This window comes from Trichoplusia ni, chromosome 6, assembly GCF_003590095.1.
Source record: "Trichoplusia ni isolate ovarian cell line Hi5 chromosome 6, tn1, whole genome shotgun sequence".
NCBI lineage: Eukaryota > Metazoa > Arthropoda > Insecta > Lepidoptera > Noctuidae > Trichoplusia > Trichoplusia ni.
Genome location: NC_039483.1, coordinates 10,348,064 through 10,370,487, shown reverse-complemented (window position 1 = coordinate 10,370,487; position 22,424 = coordinate 10,348,064). Strand labels below are relative to the sequence as shown.

The 22,424-nt window shown below is 34.8% G+C and overlaps 1 protein-coding gene across 1 annotated transcript; it reads left to right on the top strand.

Annotated features, from left to right (window-relative positions):
* The first annotated feature begins 2,387 nt into the window (after positions 1–2,387).
* LOC113494858 (ETS homologous factor-like) lies at positions 2,388–22,042 on the top strand. Its single transcript, XM_026873361.1, has 2 exons — positions 2,388–3,405; positions 19,422–22,042. Exons 1-2 carry the CDS (start codon positions 2,471–2,473, stop codon positions 19,657–19,659), a joined length of 1,173 nt encoding a protein of 390 aa, XP_026729162.1. The 5' UTR covers positions 2,388–2,470; the 3' UTR covers positions 19,660–22,042.
* Positions 22,043–22,424: the final 382 nt, after the last annotated feature.

Sequence of the window (22,424 nt, the reverse complement as noted above, 5' to 3'; positions counted from 1 at the left end):
GTTTTATGGAGTCACTTTTCGAGTTAATATTAAAATAAATCATTTTAACGCAAAACGCCTAATGTCCACCAAACATTACAAGTAGCACGTTAAGAAAATATTAAATTTATTTTTCGTTGTTTATGTATTATTGAGAATAACGGTTCTGTACTCTTTTCAGTTAATCTTGGTAGATCTTTGATTAACAGTGGCCATGCAAAAATAATATCTTAACAACCTGATAGGATATCAATGTAATTGGGATTAGGAGGAAAATGTTTACTGTAAACATATACCTTATTTCTATGGACTGAAACAGTATGTATTTAAAAATGTATTGTGGGATTTAATTATTATTTTTATTTTTATTATATTTTTACTTTAAATACGCTAACGTTTAATCTCATTATAATTTCTTTTAAGAAGACATATTTTTAGTTTCATTGAATTTTCTTTGATTTGAATTCATTTTTAAGGCCGAGTGAATAAAATCATTTTTTACCAATAAAGATTATGTGCGCTTCTTCATAATTTTACTGTCTGTATTTTGACCCAGTATTTTTGTTGCACATTGTGTGTGACAATAGTTGATTATATATATGTCATAAAAATATGGCGAAAAATTCTTGGAAAAATAAAGGGATTAGCTTACAAAAGAGGTGGTATATTACAGTATTTTGTTGTAAACAGAATGCTTAAGGACACCTTTTTAAGCATTATCATAATATATTTAAAAAAAGTGAATTTAGTTTAACATACACTTTCATCATCTAGAACTTAGCCATTCATCGGAATATACTATGCATAGGTTTTCAGGAGATAGTCAATAATTTTCGAGAATAGAATTCCGAACGTTACCGAAACACGTTGTATAAATACTTTAAAAAGTTATCTTAATACAAATTGCTTGTGCAATATGTTGCTTATGTTCTAATCTTGTGTTACTACGTGATTAATCGGAAGGCGGATTCTCAGCAATATTTAAGGAAAGAAATCACTTAAATAAATGTTTTCATAATATAAGCATTATTATATAGCATTAAGTGATTATTGATTTAGTTGTCAACTGATTTGGATAAAATCTCCGCTGAACGGCAGCGCTGAAGAAAGACGTTAAACATTCAGCTACAACAAACTCTCACGATTTATACAATTGTAGGCAAAATGAACTTTTATTGTATGATGGTTATGTACTTTTTTTGTGTGTATAAGCCACTAAGTCAAGAAACAAATAACTTATTTAAAATCAAAATCGAAAAGTTTTTATTTCAGATAGGCCGTTTCTCAGGCACTTTTAAAACGTTACATTACTGACTCTAGTTGCACGGTTCCAAAGTGTCATTCTTATGGAGAAGAACCGGCAAGAAACTCCTATTATTGACTCGTCATTTTTATTTTATTCTAAGCTTACAGTTATGTCCATAAACTAGCAGATCACGCGAACTAAGTCCTGCTGGGCTGATTTGTAAAAGTAAACCATCAAAGGTGCCACCTAAACGCATACCTAAACATGGTTACGCGTTTAGGTGGTTATAAACCCATATTTACACAATTGCTATTTTTTTCGAAAAGTTCTGAACTTCCAGGAATATTATTATGTATACGTATCATGTACAGAAAAAATATACAAATAAGATATATATCATCCTCTTTCAAATGTTAGTGCAGTTATTTTTAGAGGAATTAAAGAAAACTAGGAGAGAAATGTGCAATCTATAAGATGTGATTAAGTCTCTTTTTATTATTATGAAGTAACTTTTTATTATTACTTCATAACTAAATATTTATATCAATTATAAATGGTATGGCCAATATTAAAAATGGTAGTCTTCTTAAATACAATGTTTTGTCAAAAACCTCCTTAATAAGGATTTTCCATAATGACTACCGGAAAACGTGGCCTGTTAATATTATTTAATCATACGAACTATATAGCCAATTATTATTATCTACGTGATTGTCTACGTATTTACCAATACACAAATGAAATACAGTAATAATACATTTTCCCTAATTTACATCACGTTTCATTTCATAAAAATGATTTTAATTATTATAATTATTTAATCATACATTTTATTACAATTCTTTCCACGAAAAATAAAACTTTAAGAAAAAACTAAGTGACTAACATTAAGTCAAGATAATGTCTTTATTGTCACTTTGAAGTAAAACATCTGAATATAAATGATATATTAACCTATTTAGTTATATCTGGTCGTAGCTTGCCTTGACAGTAACTATCTACATTGACAAATATAAAAGTACTTATGCAAAACAGCATGGCCTAATAATCGCGAAAAAAAATTGAACTTCATTATCACAGAGTGATCTTGATAAGCGCTACCCATGTAGCTGCCGCGATTATACGAAACGCATTTTGTAAACAAAACAGTACAGTACGCATCGCGTGGATAGTCATAAGGCGCGCTCGCCGCCTGCCGCCCATTCCGCCGCGAGTCGCCGGCCACGCTGCACGTACGTCGCGACCATGATCGATTACGCGCGCCCCTTGTACGACCAAAACATGCCTTGCGAACTCTACTTCCCCTCGACGTCGCCCGCGCCCGCGCGCCTCGACGACTTCCAAGTCTTTAAGAAGGGTACCGCTTCCCACATTTACGGGAACTACTACTCCACCCCGACTTACGACTCGTACGCAGAACCAGAGATCGACAATGCGATGAACGTGTACCACAGCCTCGTCACCTGCCGCGAGTATCCGCGGGACAACAGGGATGACTGGAAGTACAAGGTTGTGGACGCCTGGACCGAGGACGACACCGTGTCCTGGATGATCGATACTGTACAATGCATGGGATACTGTGAAAATGAAATACCCTTCTACAACTTCAGAGTCAAAGGATTCGAGATGAGGAGCATGAAGAGAGAAGATGTGTTACACAGGATGGTGCACCCCAACATCGATCAGAACATCTCCAGGCGGATAGCAGACAGTGTATTTGAGAAGCTGCACAGCCGCCTCAACGAGGAAATATTGCGTCAGTCCTCTATCATAAGATACGCCGAGTGTGACCCTTACCACAGCCACGAGTCTGTCAACACAGTGCTGGATTTGGACTCTTTGGACCACAAGAATAGAAGCTACGGCTCAGATTACACTCCCAACGACAGCATTCTCCTCCACCAGACAGACTCGAGCGACGACCAAGAAGATGTATTCCGCTCGTCAGAGACCGCGTCTCCGGAATGCTCATATGGAAGTGACGGAAGCAAGTCCGGAGATGAAGAAGACAAAAGGAAAATATTCAAAAGACCGCCGGGGAGACCGAAAGGTAGCGGTCGGAAGACACTCAAGCGCCCCAGAAGCGTTTCTGTTCCCGAGTTCTTGCGGAATTTACTGTTGGACTCCAAATACTGCCCATCTATCATTAAGTGGGAGGATCACTCTCAGGGAAAGTTCAGGTAAGCTTTTGACCCATCTATTTGTTTATATGTTCTGCGTGATGAATTCCTAGAGAGTTGAGTAAAATAGCTTGTGTTGTGTCGGCCGTTTGTTTACTGTGTCGCATCTCGCCTCCGCTCATACATTATTTATCACGTACGAGGCACGTGGTGGCGCACTGGACAACAATAAACTATTTTACAGCTAAACTATTGAAGTTGCAATGTGCTCAGTCGCTGCTTATTGACCATTAGTTACAGTCTGACGGGGCTGTGTGACGATTAGAATTATCTCACTAGATAATGTTTGCAACGGTGTCAAGTGTATTGTGGACCGTCTCTACTCGTACCGGCTGACAGTTTTATCATTCTTGTTAGAATCTACTCGAGACTAGTTTACCATGTAATGTTCATCATTTGAATTTCCATATTGATCTGTGAGCTAGGGACCTGTACTCCTTGGCGCTACAGAAGTATGGTTTGCGTACATGTAATACATCATTGACATGCCTACCGATCTGTCTCCATTTGTCGCGAGCTCGTGGCACGAAGTAATTCCTCTCGCAGGGTCGCCCTGTTCCATATGCTGATGACCAACCTGCATAATGAGTAAATAATTTCTTTAACATTACATAATGCATGCTGTAGAGAATCAATTTCTTAATGAAACATGTTTATATTTTAGAAATAGTTCAATCTAGCGCATGTAATGTTTATTTTAAGACTTGTAGTAAGACAGAGTCTAAATGCTGGTGAATGACTTTCGCCCACAGCTTCCTAAAAGTTCTAAACTGTTTACATGATTCAGGCAATTGTGATCAAATAAAATTATGTGTTTGATCGTAATCGCCAACATTTCTTGCAAACACTCGAATAAAAACTCAATATTTCGAAACTAAATACTGTCACAGATTGACTAGTAACATGAAAAATGTTAATTTAATGTAAAAATAGACAGGTTTTGCTCCACAAAGAGTCGTAACTGAAACAATTTCTAAAGAATTTATGACAAAAAGATGACTAATTAATAAGGCCATCGTGTTATCCTTTTTTACCCTTTTCTGAAACACTTACAGAGATAACAAGCATGCGGCCTTGCTTATCTCCACAAAGGTCATTATTAAGAATCAGTTGACACGCGATCGCTACCAATTAATTCGTAATTAACAGTTACTTGACATCTAATTGATTCATAAAACGAAGCTATTAATATTTGTTTAGATATTATAATCGGTGACACTATACAACTTGAGAAATGTACTAGTTCTGATTTCTTTATTCGTAAATCGTAAGTTACGAAAGTTTGCGAGATCCTAAAGTCAAGACCAGTGGCTTTAAAAGCTGTCTAACGACGGTTTTATAGGGCCAATAACCTCCGGGTGCAGCCGCCGAGATACACATCATCAAACCTTTATTATCATATTTAAAAAGGCTTTGCATTATGATACATCAATTAATTCTGCATGCTTTCGAGTTTGCAGTTTATTGACATAAATCATAAGTTTCGGATAATGTTCGGTCCCCGCTCGATGGCGGTGTAAGTTCGTTGGCATCGCTGACTGACCCATCGACTTAAGGACTACGTGAACCATCGCTGCATCGGTTTAGCAAATATCCGAACCCTCACAATAAGTTATTCTTTAGTTTTGTTTGTTGTTTTTATCTGTCGCCTCAACCTTGCCGTGCCGGTTCGACGCTGGCCTCGCTCAATGGTTCACATGTTGATGATACAACTCAAATCATTTAAATTAGTTCTTATTCGTAACAAATTTAAGTTTAAATTATCTTATCTTGTCTCCTCAAACATTTAACAACTTCATTTATCAATGTATGAGACTCCGTTTGTTACATTTTAAAGCTTATTCTTGCACGTACAAGATCCAATTTTCATTGCATGTAATAATAAATGTAATTCGTGTAACAGTGAGAACGTTTTACTTTACTGCCTTGTTAAATGTATTAATATAAGGAATAAAGTGCATCATCACAAAAGTTTAAATGGCGACCATAAAGACACTTCATTAATATATGGAATAAATTATTATGAATCATGACTTGTTTCTAAATTCCTAAAATCTTGTTAAATTGATGGTGATGATTTAATTTGTATTGTAGTATATCGCTTAAGAATGAGCTATTTTAAAACAAATTGCTATTAACTCTAGTACTATTAGCGTAGCGACTAATATACATAACACATATTATATACGTAGGTACCTATGTACTCCTAGTTTGATGCCAACAACGTTTACTACATGTTCACAAAGGTCACTTCAGTAATACACACTGGTATCATCATTAAGTATGAGTGTGTGCAGTTTTTATTGCTCGTCCGAGTTCGCGCGAGGATCTCGCGACCGGTTTCTATAATTATTGCTTCTAAGATATTCAATTCAGACCAACACCGTAGTGGTCAGGCGAAAGCGATAACATTCAATTCCTTTAGAATTATTTGCATGGAGAACTATATAGTTTTTATATAAGAATTCTTTAGTGCCGGGATAATTAGCGCCATATACGGAAAACGTTTGATCTGAACAGATCAGAATGCTGTACAATATTTCAGCATAATTAATTATTTATGTTCACATACACGCTGTCGCCAGCCGTGCATTCTCAGCCTAATTTAATGCGAGTTTCTTAACCATAATAAAGGCTTCATATACTGTAAAATAACTCCTAGATTCATTATTTTTATCATCCAATCCGCGATTAATATTGTCAGCAGATAAATGAGATTATAAAAGCAAATTGTCGCATATATTACGTTGCTTAAAATTATAATTAAACGTAGATAAGTGAACTTTTTCGTCATCGTTTGGCATTTGTTTACAATTGCCTTGTACTTTTCGGAAAGTCAGTATAACATTGATTATGCGTGTCAAAGATCAAAACTCTGCGAGTCTGTGAACACAGATAGTCGTATCGCACAGGGACTGGGGAATTCCTGGCAAAGCATGCTAACAAGGTGACCGGTGAATGAAATGCGAAGTGCGGCCAAATTGACAATCTCCTTTAGTACTGTGCAATCACAAAACAAGTACCAACAACTCTGAGTCACATCTACTCACGTGATGCCAACACAATCTAATTTAATCCGTTGCAATACTGATAAAAAGCTTGCTTCTTTTACAAACATCTATTGGATTATCATTACAACAACGTAACCACGCAGAAATTATAGAAATTACTACAGATCATTAGCTCGATACACAAGATGATTTAAAATTATAATATATCTTCAATTTATTGCGTTGTGAATATTCATGTCACGACATCATTGATTGATTATAAATTAGATTAATGGCAATACATCATAATTATTTTGAATAAAATATCAAGTACCAAGTGGAAAATATGAATGCATTAGTTTACACGCTGAAAACTTTTCATAAGATTTGTTGCGAAGCGTCGCGGTCGGTTGAAACCTCAAGAGTAATATTGTTCCACTAAAGGTCACTGAATGCCAAAATCAAGTTATAACTCCAATTGAATACGATCAAATATTAAATGTTTATTAGTTCTCGGAGATTTAGTTTTTTGCTTCTGTTATTGTTTCGTGTTTCGATTGTGCGTTTTTGTTTGCCACGTCTTGACCTTGCTGTTTTTATAGCTAAAATACTAGTAGGGTTAGGAAGTGAATTAGCAACAAAACTTATCAAAGGCAGAATTTTGAAATATTAATTCATAAACTACCAAACTCACCAAAGATTTTTACAAATTAATATACTGTTGGAGGATTTTCTCCCAAGTTGATTCTTTGTAATATCTCCGACACGTGTATTTCAATGTTAAAGCGTTTTTCGTTTATAACGGCCCGAGTTCTCAGAACCGCCTCGTGGCACGAGCTCTCTTGGTATTTACAAGATCAGGCCCACAATCATTTAATACATTATTTTTAGTTCATTTCCAAAATAAGCTTAATAATTTGTCAAAATGTGCCATCACATGGGCTAACCTCGGCAAACATTTTGATAGTGAATATCGTATGAACAGCGAACCAACTGAAAACAAAGAGAATGTTTTAGAATAACGCCCTTTTGTCTGTGTGAATAAAGTCCATATCTTATCATTTAGACTTAATTAGTTCGATCAAACTTGCACTTTAAATAATGTCACTGTCAAGCTGTCCCGTCCTCATATTCGTCGGGTTTTGCAGCTTCAGCGGCATTAGTGTAAGTTGTCGTACATTAGAGTCCTGGCAGTACATACACACTCCTCCCGTAGGGCCGCCGGGCCGCAACTAGGGCGCCCCCCGCCTGCACCGTAGTACTATTATAGATTTTTTCTTTTTCTTCCGGGGTTGCTACGCACCGCCAAGGCCGGTGCGAGCTTCCGGTTACTTTGCCGGGATACACGTGGTCGGTTCGCCTATTTTTATCGATAAAATATCAAAAGAAAAATGTTTTGCTTACTTTTCGCAGAGTAGTGTTTAATATAGAGGTTCCTGAGTTGTAATCATGTGGAGCTACTTTTTTATTAGTTTCGTAAGGTGCTTTGTTTTCGGCAAATATACAAGTTTTGATACATGGAGGTAATTTGTTTCTAAGGAAAACTTTCCAATAAGTGTATAATTGGGAATGAAAATAATCTTAATCTGAAACGAGAACTATACTTGATTGTTAATAGTTAAGATTAGCTTGTTCGACTTTAAGTAAACGTCTTCAATGTGGATTTGTGAAGTAGATAATTATGGTTATTCCTTTTAGCTAAGTTCCATTAAGTTAGCCATGTAATGGCATGTACTAGTTGCAACTAGATTTGCTTGTCATTCATGAGGTCATGCATTCATACTAGTTCTCCCTGCGGCCCTGCCTCCATTGTTGACCGGAATAAAACCTTGTCCTCTACCATATTACATTAACATGTTTGAAATAACATTGTCCACATCTTTCGTATTACAGCTGATTAAATACATATATAGTATTATAATTACTCAAAAATATTAATTAAACAATTCTCGTGGAGTTGTGTAAACAGCACGTGTGTCGTATCACAGATTACTCGATAACAAACACACATCATTCGATCGTATTCTTCAGAGAGAACACTTGCAGTAGTGTGTCGTGTACGCGGCGCGTGGCGTTCAGGCAGCAGCCCTGACCGTTGCCATGGCGACGTTCCCGGGAAGCCTACAGTCACGTGTCGCGGGAACTTGTTTCCGCTTTTCGCGTTTTTCTTTTTCTCTCGTTCCACGCGCATTTTTTCTGCCTCCCTGCCCCTCCCGCCCCCTGTCCCCCCTCGGCTCCCACTCTCGGGGGAGGTTTACTCGTGCAGCCCCTCACGCCCCCGACAGCTCGTGTACGCGACTTAATTGCGTCTGTGAGTGTGGTCCAGAGAAATTAGAGCGCGGGTAGCTAACGATACAGAGAATACTTTTGAGAAATATTTTTTGTTTATAAACCTTTTATTTGACCATCTGTATTTAATTTTAATTTATGATTGTACATTTTTAGTACATACCTACGAGTAGGTACCTACAGGTTTTTCAGGAAAATAACACATTATTCTAAACGGCATTCCATTCTATTATGATGTAACATTACATAGGGACATCATTATTTATTTAAAATAAGGTTAAATATTTCCTTAAGCAGATGGTATTCAATAGTTTAATCTATGGGCGCTTATCAGTTCCAATTAAACAAAAACTTTTGTAAATATCCTAAAAAAAAGAAACAAAATTCTTCTAATAATCAAATCATTATTACCAAATTTGGCGTTTACTGATAAACTTTTTTAATTACGTATTTTATCGTTAATAAGTAAGCTTGTACGTTATCGAAGGCGTAAATAAATTAAAGTTTTTAACAATAAAAACGTATAACGAGAGGTCGTAAAGGCTGCGACCCATATGTAAGATAAGCCCTAATCTTTTGACCTTGTTACAAAACTAAGCTCTGTTTACACGTCGGAGCTACAAGCCAATTAGTGTAAAATATTATTGTGTTTATACCACTAATTAATATTATATAGGTATCTGTGCTGACGTAATCATACCAATATATAAACAACAATTAATATTTCTAATAATACCAGTAATTAGCGACTGTGCACAAATAATCTCCTCAAACTGAAATTAATAATTGAACTGTTATAATATAATATATTATGATATTTATTATTCCAAAAATATTTGTCATTATATCTGCACGAGATAAGTGCTGTAATAGCTATTTTTGAAACGTAGATAACAATTTTGGCTCGCTACAACTCATGATGAAATGTAATCTATTTTAATTAATCAATAATGAGTCAATAATGACTCATAATTTTTCGTTAATTTGTAACTAAAAATAAAGTGATAATATTGCTCACATTAAACATTCCTAAAATCACACGTTAAAAAACATGTTCTAAAAGTAAAAGTGTATCAATTATTTGAACAAAAGCTATTGTTGCATTGCGGGGCCTCTGTTCCGTTCATTACTCTGTGCCCGGTTTGCACCAAATTCCCTGTAACATTTCTTTTTCGTGAAAATCTATTTATAACTAGGGCAGCCTCGGCCTACGCTCCTCCACAATTATGGGCCTTGACTGTATATACGTAAGGCTGTATTTTGCGTACGCCGGGGGTCTTGGTACATATATATGTATTTTTTCTCATAGTGGCTCTATTATATTGATTAGTAAGTCTCCCTTCTTCCGGGTGGGCCAGTGTCTTTTGCAAGATTTTTTTTTCTTTAGCTACGTCTTTGTTTTTACGCTACTGTTTTCGTAGTAAATGAGCATTTACTTGAGTTGAAGTGGAAAGGGTTGTGTTGTTCCTTTTACTATAATTAGTAGAGCTCGGGTGGAGGCTGCTCAGCCCTAAAACATCACAAAGAGCTGGAAAATTACGAAATTCTCCGGAGTAAATGGTCTCTAGTAAAAGGTCTAAGGCTAAGGTCAGGATTTGGCAAATGATGAAAAGTTTCTTCAATAAATTGTTTTTATACTAATTAAAGGTTATACTTCTGTAACATATGAAAGTGCTAAAAAGCTTGAAACCATTAACCTTCATGTAGTTGATCTCTTCTTTGTATGAAAGACACGTCATTGGTATGTAAGAGCGACTGAACAAAGAGAAAGAGCTAGTGAACAAAGACTTTTATTATTACGTAAATGTTATAACGAAAGAAAAGTGGTGGAGCAATCTAAAAAGATTATACAATTAAAATTTGTTTTATCATTTTCAATCCGTTGTGATTCGTGTGTTAGGTGTTGCAGGAGTCTTGGAACGTATAGATTATATTGCAACTGTCATGTAGGTACAAATTAAACATCTTTTGGATTCTTATTAGTACAAGATAACCTATTGGTAACTATAAAATGCGTATCTGACTCTCTCCCACGTATTCTTGAAACGACTCGATACAAATATTCTGCATGGCGGGATTCCCCCGCGGCCGATTCACGCACACACATACACCTCACACACACACAGCTACTGTATAGCACACGCACGGTGACGTGTGCCACCGGCAGTTATGCTAATCAACTTTATTAAGAAAGTCTAGTTTTTAATAACGGTAATAAATTACGTAACACGAATTATGATTATATTATTATAATTAAATGTCAACTTTTCAAACTCGAATCATTACTTAAGGAAATGAGTCTTTACAAATCTTATATGGATGACTTGGCGATACTTATGTTAATTTGAACTGGTTTCATACTTTTAATTATTGTTTATGAACCAGTCTTATAAGAAAATTGTATTAGTCAGTACCTTTTATATGGAATGTTGTGACTTGAAGTATATTATGCGACATACAGAGTTCACATTGTTGTTATTAATTATTGCTTGAGTATAAAGGTAATAGATGGTAAAGGTAATGTTGTAACATAGCTACCACATGCTGTTACATGAACTGCATTTATTAATAGATAAGTTTATCCAAATTATTTTCCTCCACACCTGCTTTTCTTCGATATAAATTTATAGAGTACATTTTTTTCATGCGTAACTTTATTACAATTTTCGTGTTGAGTCGAGCGGAACGTCGTACAATGTTCCCAGCTTGTCAAGACGTGGTTCGTTGCTTTTTATGGCGGTATCTATATAAAAGATAGTGGGGACTCAGTATGTTTTGCAGAAGTCAGGTTTCATGTATTAACCGCGACGCGAGGGGTAATCGGTTGCGCGTGCGCTGAGTCCTACATAAAGCTATGTTCACACATACGTATTGCTATGTTATCTGTATTTTCGCGGGTCAAAGTGACCTTATGTGGAGTAGTGGGTGTTTACTTTGTGATTTACATCATTCGCCGTCTATCGGTTCGTGTGTATCGCTCAGACCGCGTTATCAACAACATGAATCATTCCCTGATAGCGTTACGGCTTAATGCGTGTTTTTTGTTGACATTAGCTGTAATTGCGTAACATATCATAATACTATTATTTACTTAGTATTTTATTCAAAAATTACGCGTGTCGTAAGTTTTATAAGGCCTTATTTGGTCTAATTATATTCTAATGAATTTCTTTATGAATCCTGAATTGTAGAGTTTCATATTATATAAACCAGAAGCAAGTCACAACACTTTTTTGTGTTCCAAAAGGACGTGTTCCAAAAGTAAAACAAATGCGATGTAAAATCTCTTTACTAAGTGTTATTGTAAACATTAGGATATGTCATCCGTTCATTGAGCATTGCACTTTGTAAGTACACAGTACCCAGTTTATTGACACTAACAAGTTTTTATGTACCCTATACCAATCGTTAACAAGAGGCCAGAAGCTTAAAAAACCGCAAATTCAAAACTTTATGACGCGACTTTGTTGCAAAAATACGGGTCACGATATAAATACCGTTCACTATAGCAATTAAGTGGAAGTGTCTGTCTGACGGCGCTAGAGCGAGACAGCTTGAGGAAAACGTGAAATAAAATAGTAAACACAGCGATATCGGTATCATCGCTATCAGAATACTTTGCTATCGAACGATCAGCGACGTCACATCACATGGACACTGACAATAATTTGACAATCCCTTTTCCCCACACGCATTTAATAAGATTAAAGGCTAAAATTAGTAAACTATGTTGTTCAGCAACCGGCGCAATAACAAAACGATGCCACGATGACGCAAATCGGATTCAAGGTATGTGTGTTAAAAAACGGCGGCACGTGACGCCCGCTGGTGTTCGGATTTTAAAATATTTGTAAATGGAACGTCAAAAATTGGCCAAAACAAACGTTTTTTTATCTACGTATTTATTAAAATGTCTGTTTCAGTTTTGTTGGTAACATTTAGTTTGTAAAATTAACATTATCTAACTCCCTATGCAAGTATTATACTTTTAAATGGACTAATTTGCATTTTCTCGGAAGTTATTTAAATGGCCAGATTATATTAAATTGAATCCGTTTCGTTAAACATCATTATTACAAAAATGTATAACTTAATTTATTACATCTTAGAATTTTTAAATGTTTTGTTATAGTTTTCTCAGAATTAGCAAAAACAGATCATAAAAATAGGTGACAAATTAAGTGGTTAATAAAAAGCAATTAAGACAATTTAGTATATTTTTTTAGAAGACATTTTCCTGCAATTTAAAGTAGAGCTGAAAAAGTACTACAGAGAAAACCACTTACCAAAATCAATCTTATTGCGTTGTAATACGGGCATTGTCATTAGCTACTAACGACATTCTTATATTAACTAAACTGTATGTATTCTGTGAGTGACTGTAGTTGACCAAATAGTTATATCACGACATGTTTTCTCTTGAGGTCATGATTTGATTAAAAAATAATGACTATTCATTTTTTTAATAAAGGCTTGTACTCTCATTGCCTTATAATCAATAATGGAAGAAAAATCTGATAAGATTCTGCTTAGGGTTACATTTACAATAATTTACGAAATATACACCGTGATTTGTTAGTCGTCTTACAAAGGTGCATTCTCATTGCTGTTTATTAAAAATATATCAAATGGTGCCTTAATTGTATACAAAAATGTATGACATCGTACATTCTTTATGTTTAGCAGGTGTTACTATAGGAACTCAAGGTAGAGTCATCAAATCAAATAAAATTAACGAAAAAAAAACAATTGTTGTTGAGCGGCTCGTGTTTACGTACGCAACTTACACACAATACCTGGAACGCATTAATTCCGACATGCTGAGAATTTAAAACAATCATACGGTGTTATACTCCATTCGAATATTAACCTTAAAACTATCACCATAGGGCTGACTTCACTTTCTCGTAGTGACGCGTAGGAGTGTGGAGTGCCTTGCCAAAAATTTCCACCGCAGCTTTTTACTAATGTCTTCAGAATGTTGCAATAGAACTGCTTTTACTACGTTTTGGCTTTCAAATAAGACAATTTTGGTTTGTAAATCTTTTAACCTTTTGCTGGCTGGTTTTGAACAGCGTATGCTTAATGACAGCTTTTTTTCCCGAGAAAAGATGTTTTTGTATTTTGAGATTATTGTGCTGCGAATTATTTGACGCCTCAAATCAGAAAAGATAAAAATTACAATAAATTATTCAGTATCTAAAAATAACGTTACGGAAGACTGAACATCAGATAGATAGCTCTATCACGAATAGATAATACTTATTCAATACCTTCATGTTATTGATTACATCAGTATTAAAGTAAGCTAATCAAAAACAAAAATAAGGCTTAGGTACTGACTTTTGATACAATCTTAAGCTCCGATAATCAATGTATCCCAAAAATCTAATCGATCGTTTACATATTTCATAATTTATCCGTAAAAAGAAATAATAAATTCACATCACTAGTTTATTTTATTTGATCCATTATCCACTTAATTGCTGAACAATAAAATTAATTTGTTTAACATTTAACGAATTAAATATTTTTTCCAAAAAACAACCCAATAAGGATGTGTTATCAATTTTGTAAAAGGACAAAAGTTAAGTGTTTCTTAGAATCAAATTAAGATGCAATTAGTGTTTGATGGCCATCAGACCATATTATATAGCCTAACATTTACATGCTATTAAACATATTTTTTTACCTTTTATGGCCTGTCTATTAGACTTTATGTGCGATAGGAACTGAGTAATAGTCACAGTCCGCAGATAGAGAACGTTATGAAATGATAAGATATTGTTTACAAGAGATTAGTTCTTGTGAATACTTGTAGTTTAAATGTTTTAAACTTTAACGTTATTATTAACCAATTTTGTCGTAGCTTTACGATCCCTCTACTAGGAAAATAGCGGTACTACTTTTCCTTTTTCACAAAAATATCTGTAAGTACCTAATTAATAAGAAAATATCTGCGATGAAAATCTTGTGTTTATAATTAAAACCAAAAAAAAAGCAAGCTCATTTCTTAATAGACTTTTTAATTATATCATGTTTCAATATTCTGCTAATAAGTGTTAATTAATCAGTTTGTATTTATTAAACCGACCTTGTAGTTCCCACTTTTTTATATTTATCATGAATCCGTAATGCGTAACGTATTATGAGTATAATATTTATATCGATAACGCGTTGACCAGAATTCCCGAAACATTTATTCGATAACCCTAATGATTCAAGTCGTTAAGTGTGCTGATAAGGATTGGTATCACCACGAGTTGCCGACCCCATGCCCCAAGCTTTAGGCACCTATAACCATGGACTTAACTTTCACAATTCACTTCTGTACAACATAGAATGCATAGGTATAGAAACTTTTTGGTCTGCATGACAGTTTTAAAAAGTTCAATTTTTAAATTTTGAAGAAACGTTTTGCAGTTTTTTTTTCTAAGTATTTGTGTGCACAAATACTTAGAAAAAAGTGTAGTGATAGTCTTTTACATGGAATATGAAAATATACCTATCATAGTCTACATTTTCCTAGTTTTTCAGTAAGTGTTTCTTTCTATTTAAAAGGGCTTTGCTTTTCATCTTATTTTATAATTTTCCTTAGAGCTTGTCTTTGTTTTAAGTGTATTTTGATGAGTTGTATCAATATTACAAGATGCCACAAACGTTATTGACGTGACGGGTTTCAAGTTCACCGCAATAATAACAATTAATAGTAATAACTCCACACCGCAAGCTTATAACGCAATACACAATAATTAAACCTAGTAGCTAGCCTAATGCAGAGCTTCGTGATGAAAACAAATTAAAAATGAACCTTACTGCTTTCATAATAAGGGCGTATTTAACGTCATAGTAACAGTGATACGTCGTTAGCGTTTCCTGTCTAAAAACGATTTGTCATAAGAGGAAAATATAAAATGTCAAAATACAAGTTCTATATATTATGATAAGGGATTATGATGATTATCTACGTAACTTATCGCGATGTAATGACAGTGAAACAGGTAAATTAATAATAAAAAAAACCAAAATCGGATTCAAAAACTATAAAATATAATACAAAATATTAAACCATAAATCTCTTAAGAATCGCTTATTTATTTACAAGTGCGCAACACAGAATGCTAAACCGGTTAAAGTAACTGGTTTGGTTTGTTTTTGGAAAAAAAGTAGTAAACGGCTGAAACTGTTGCTACGAACACCAGCCGAGATGATAGCTCGTCTAAACGAGTTTACTACTTGTATGAGGAGTCGGGAAAACTCAATCAGAACATAGAAACCAATGTAATTGAACATTACTTAAAAAGCAAGTTTTTTTATGTTTTGTTCTGAGAAACAATATAAATTTTAAGGCCCTATTAAATGCAATGTGACCTACCAATCATATGGCTACAAACAATACGATATCCAAGAATCGTGTACGGTGTGCAAATTAATCTGAGTAACATTGAGACCGGTTCGTCCCCGCGGGTCTACCCCCCCTACAGATGTGTTACAAAGTCACAAATTCACAGGTAATTCACTACGAACGCATATATTTGCATTTAAAACATGTATGACTGTATCACTCGGCTGCAAATTCAGCCAAGGTCCTGTCTGTCAACGTCCGATACAAATAGAAATTATGCAAGCAGGCTTTAAAACAATATTAAAATCAACCTTTGTACAAGAAGCCCACACAATCATATTACATGCAGATAACTATAAACCTATTTCTGAGAATAGGGTTGTTGTTGTAAAACGTAAGGCCAAGGTGAACTTGAGAGGTTTTATGATCGCGTCCGCGGTGCAAGAAAATAATATGCATTACTGCTGTGATTCAAAAATGGCAAAGATTGAGGAAGGCTTCGAATTTGGTAATCAAAAAAATAATTTACTGAAAACTTTGAACTTAGTGTCTGTTATTGTTTCTCAAGCATTTGCACTCGTGACGAACCATAAATAATAAATAAATATCCACACAAGTTATAATGATTGGGTCACACAGCTCAAGTGTTTGTCCACTTAGAATCAAAGCAGGTACAAGCGCACCAGCGCATCATACATAACCCCTAATTTGCATACTCACCAACAAAGGACGAGCATCATCAGATAACATTTGCCAAAAAAATACATAAAAAACCAAAAGAGGTCTCTTCGAAACTTGTTTACGAAAGTCAGAGGCACGTTTTGCAAGTTGACTCGCGGGGGAACTTTGAGAGGGGGAGGGGTCAAACTGGTTACTGGTAAGTGTTTGTATATGTGTGAGATTGTGCGTCATTCAAGCCCAAATGACTTGTAAATTAACCAAATTTTGGGTCCTGTTTTGATTTTTAAACACATAAATTCTGGGAAGAGATGTTGCGGACGCTACTACTTTAAAACACATTATAACACACTTAATATCGACTGTTTATTCGTTTCTTGTAAATGGGCCATTTAGTATAATTGTCCGAACAGATCACGTAGAAGTTGCAGTATCGTCAAATTCTGTATCACCCACCCCTATGGAGAGGGTCTCCTCACTAACTACATTTATCAATAATTCAGTAACATAATTGGCGTCGTCCTCTGCGTATTTTCACCGTGCGTTTGGTCTCGATGCGTGTCACGTAGGGTCACACTCGATCCTTGGCCCAACTGATGCAGCGATACAACACAAGGCCGCCAGCCGGCCTCGTTCGTACGCAACGAGCATCCAAATTCGTATGAATCACATTTTTATAGTTCATACCACACTAATACAAGGTTAATGATATAATACACTTGTTTGTTTCAAACGACACACGACACATCCTATTGTTTAAAAACAATCTGATCCAAGTCCTACAGTACTTGACAGAAGTAAATCTTCTAATATTGTTGATAATATCAAAGTTCTTGAAACTGGTTATTGTAATTTCCCAACAACAGTGGCAACTCAAAACATAATCATTATTATCCCACAGAGCAACATGTCAGACAAATTGATAGTATTAAGTGTTCATAATAATTATGCACCTGCATTTCCTGTTATGCCTAGGAAGACGTTAAGCACTGCCGACAAAATACTTTTAAAATATGCATATGATGTGAATTGAATTGATGAATCCACAAAACTAAAAACAGATTTCCGTCTTCGTAGCATCTTTATAATTTTATCAAAAGCAAAAATTAATAAACAATATTTATCAATAGCACAGAACAACGATAAAAAGAGAAAAAATAAGATTAGATACAAGAATAGTAAATTAGCCAATAAACTTCAAACAACAATGTCGGAAGCGAAACAAACGCGCAGTTATTATCAGCTGAGGTTCGGTGTGGCAATCGATCAGGATGTGGCATTGTGACCCAATGACAGCCCACTGTTCTAGAGAAAAAACGCAATTATAACAGATGAGTCGAAGAAAAAACGACTTCGGACACGCCACGCCAATGCCACGGCTGTCTTCCAACAGTTTTATGGAGAACTATAAAATAGACGCTAACACGTAATTCCCTTTGCGATATCGAATCGTTCAATAATTTGCATTCGACCTAGACTCTCAATGCTAAACGCTGTTAAACGCTAAAGGAAAGTTATAAATAAACCTATTTTGTTAAACTCATTACGGGTGTCGATGAACTAGGAGGAAAAGTGGAGTTTCCTAGGAAACTATACGACGGCAAATCAGTATCAATGTAGATAAGTGTCGATACCAATAAACTAATAAGTATACCTGTCATTTATCATGATCGTATTCGAGTAGGATCAAAAGCTAATAAAATGATTGTTAAACAAATTATTATAAGCATTAAAATAAATAGTCGAGCACATTAGCCGCTCGTTGGTGACGAGGTATTGTCGTCCGCGACGGCGCATCGCGGCTGCATCGCTTCAACAGATCGTTCGTCGTGTATTTATATTTGATCTCACATCGGCGGCGTGTGTATTGTCCGCTCGCTGGGCTCTCGTCGCCGCGCCGGCCTCCTCGTCACGTTTGCTAACTATGCCGATAATGACTGCAACAAGATATCCTTGACTCTGCACACAATTATCTGGACACTTTGCATCAGAACTTGACACGGTTGCTTATACACATATTTTTATGCTACAACAACTATATAAGTCTAACCAATAAAGGCTGAGAATTCATTTAATGAGCATTAAATTATATGACGAGATGTGTTATTATCGTTTCCAGTTGAACTTGACTTGATTATAATTGTTTATTCATCGATGTTATATAAGCACTAGTCAATAGTCTACGATAAAATAATGCACAATAAAATAAATAAAATCCTTTACTAGTTTTATCCATAATTTTTCTGACTGCAAAAGTATACTCGAGGTAACTTCGATGCGTCAGAGAATTACTGAATTTATTAAATTTGACCTCACAATTCCGAAAATGTGCTCTCTACGAGATGCGAAATATAAATATTGAACTTTGCCAAAAAGTCAAACTTGGACATTTACAGTATGGCTCCCAAGCTATATGTATACACTTGTAATTATTCCGTATTTATACATTGCATTTCCAAGGAAGTCAGTGATGCAACCTACTTACGCGGCCTCATAGATAGAACACAAACCATAAAAGTACAATAAACCTTCAGAACAAGATTTAGACCATAAAACTGTGTACTTCATCGCTTCACAGTCGTTTATTTGTTTAAATATATAGACTTGCAATAACACGGGCCACGTGTTCAGTAACAAAGTTGGAAATGTTTTTAAAGCGCATTTCGGTATCATATCGAAATATAATGAGACTAACAGAATGTTTTTCGTTGCAGGTTTGTGAAGCCAGACGAGGTGGCGAAGCTGTGGGGCCACATGAAGCAGAACGAGAACATGACGTTCGAGAAGTTCAGCCGCGCCATGAGGTACCACTACCGGCAATCGGTGCTGGTGTCCGTGCCCACCGCGCGCCTCGTCTACCAGTTCGGCCACAAGGGACCCGACTTCAAAACCGACAACCCTAACTTCGTCAAAGTGAAATCAGAAAACCTTAGCGATATCACGTATTCTTAGTTTAAATTAAGAAACATTTAGGCTACAAATTTGTTGAAAGTCGATGCTCAGAGTAAGATAAAGAGTGATATGTCAATGGTTACGATTAGTAGGATGTTGTCCATGGAGATTGGTTTGAAGGAGAATACGAAATACAGTAATAGCATGTAAGTTAGGGAGCTGGTGGAACCGGAGTCGTTGATGTTTGGTGCGAGAACAACAACGTGGCGATAGCAGATGAGAATGTTAATGTTATAGATGCGACGATTTGTCGTGGTCAGACATCAAAAGATACTTCCACAAGCTCATTGTTAATTCCAAGGGCATTTCTCAATGAGAAGGAATAGTTATAATATGGTTGTTCGAAATGAGAAGAGATCACCTCCGTGGTCAAAAAATGGTAAATTTGTCAGCATGACGTCACGTGACGATCAGTGGCATCATGAAGCGTTACATTGAGCTGTTGTCTTGCACTTTTGATATTAGAAATTATTAAATTAAAGTAATTACTTAATGATTTGAACAATTGTTGTTCCTAGTTTTCTTATGACACTAGTATCTATTATAACTATAATCTTCTTTGTCTCGATGTATGTTCTAGATTAACAATACCATCTCGATGGTAATAAATTGTATTCGACCATAATTTTGAATGGAGGTGGTCTCACAGTTAGGTGTTTTTGAAAAGTTATATGAATGTAATTAGGTAAGCTAGGCTCAATGTTCGGATCGAGTTAGTTTCAATGGTTGTACTCGTGGATGTCGGATCAATTACTTGTTGGATATGATTGCTTGGAAACAGATCGGTTGGATTGTCCCGTCAATTAACTCGTACCGTTTGGTATATCCATATTATTTTTTAAGTAACTTTATTGGTATTTTATTCTCGATGTACGTTTGTACTTTCGAACAAAAATTTTGATGGTTGTTTACTTAGGAAACATTACGAATTTTTGATAAAGTATTTTTAATTGTTGTTACCGTATGATACGTGTGTGTAATACGTGGTGTGTTATGATAATGCGAACATTCCAATTAATTTATAAATAATAATCTAATTTGATAAGTGTCCAGTTAATTTTAATAATGTTAAGCATATTTCGAGTTGCCATATGTATTATATACGTAAAATGATAATGTACTTAATTTCACGTTTCTTTCAATTCATGTCATCTCGCGACCTCTAATGTTTCATCATAAGTTTCATCTCTAAATGTAATTAAAGTAAATTTTATACTGTTATTTAAAATTCCCGTCTCAGTGTTAGTTTAAAATTTTAAAATATTAAGATAAAAGGCGCATTTGTGCAATTAAAAATAAAATGACAAAAAAGATCTGCAGGCCAAAGATTAGTTTGACGGAAAGAGTTTTTTTTAATATAAGTATGAAATAAATTACAAGATTTTGACAATTTATTTTTAATATTTTCTAGTGTTTAAGTTTGCGATTCTCAGGCACACGCTGTGATGTAAGATAAAATTAAAACATTGTTTCTCTGTAAATAGTTCCTTCAGACATCACTAACAACTCTTCAATTAACTAATATTGTTATGTAGATAGCCATATATTTTAATAATGAACAGATGATAATCTGTAACCAACGACATCTATGGACTAAAAGTTGCTTTATTCAAATGTTACATCGAAAATTAAACTCTATTGCAAATGGTTAAGACATAGATCTCGTTGATTTAAATATACTTTCTTTATTTCACAGAAACTAATATATTTATTGAGAGTACAGATATTAATATTAACAGTAAGGTTGATTTTATATTTTATTTATTTGTTATAATAATGACAGTACAAAACCTGTGTCTTAAAGAACAACGATATAACTCTACCGTAGAAATATACGATTATTTTGAATTTCTTGATAAAACTAAGTTATGGCTATTCTATTGATGTAGAATTTAAAATTTTTTTGCTGCAGTAACGTGGATTAGCTTTGGGTAATAATTTCCCTTACAATTCGTTAAAACCATTTCTAAATTCGCTTTTATATAGATCCTATGTACTTACGATAATACTTTGTCATTATTCGCTGTCATTTGTTTGACAATGCATGACTCTACAAAAGTAGAGTTCTAATATAAAGCATTTATCGTTATGTGTTTTAGACAAATATATAAAATCTAGCATAATATTTTAGTCTCAAAGTTAGTCCATTCTGAATATTGTGAGCTACGAAGGTGCATAATTCCAGTTATTAAGTATTTATAGGCGTTAAACGTTTTGTTTCGTATTACGTTCTTATATTTTAAGATATATTTTTTCTTTAATTCTAAGGAACTCTGTTGATGTAAGATTATCGCGCAATTGATGAAAAGACAGATTTTTATGTATTATTTCTTAATAATGTGAAGATAAGAAGAGAAATATACGATTTATGAATGTGAATTAATATAACTGTTTCAATTAACCCTATTTACCTTTTACATAATATTATAAGCACTTGAAATAGAGAGTGCTGGCAGGATGGAGGAGAGCCTTTTGTATTGCCGCTCACATAAGAGATATTAATTAAAAAAAAACGTTTTCTATACATGTCTGCACACTTTCTACACACAAAAACACAGATTGTATCGCTTTGGATCAAAACAAAAAGCTATGAAAAAAAAACTTGAATTATTTCTATTACCACGAATATTGAAACTTTCAGTACCTGCAAAAGAGTGTCAGGAAAACTAGAGCTGAAGTGGTGAACATCAGAACACATTCTAAAGTTATTTGGCGCTCTAATTAAAGAGTAAAACAGTGTAAAGTAGTGAACTTAGTACTGGCAT

Coding starts and splice junctions, on each gene's coding strand:
- LOC113494858 (XM_026873361.1), top strand. CDS start 2,471: ATGATCGATTACGCGCGCCCCTTGTACGACCAAAACATGCCTTGCGAA. Junction 3,406..19,421: donor CACTCTCAGGGAAAGTTCAG/GTAAGCTTTTGA, acceptor TTTTCGTTGCAG/GTTTGTGAAGCCAGACGAGG.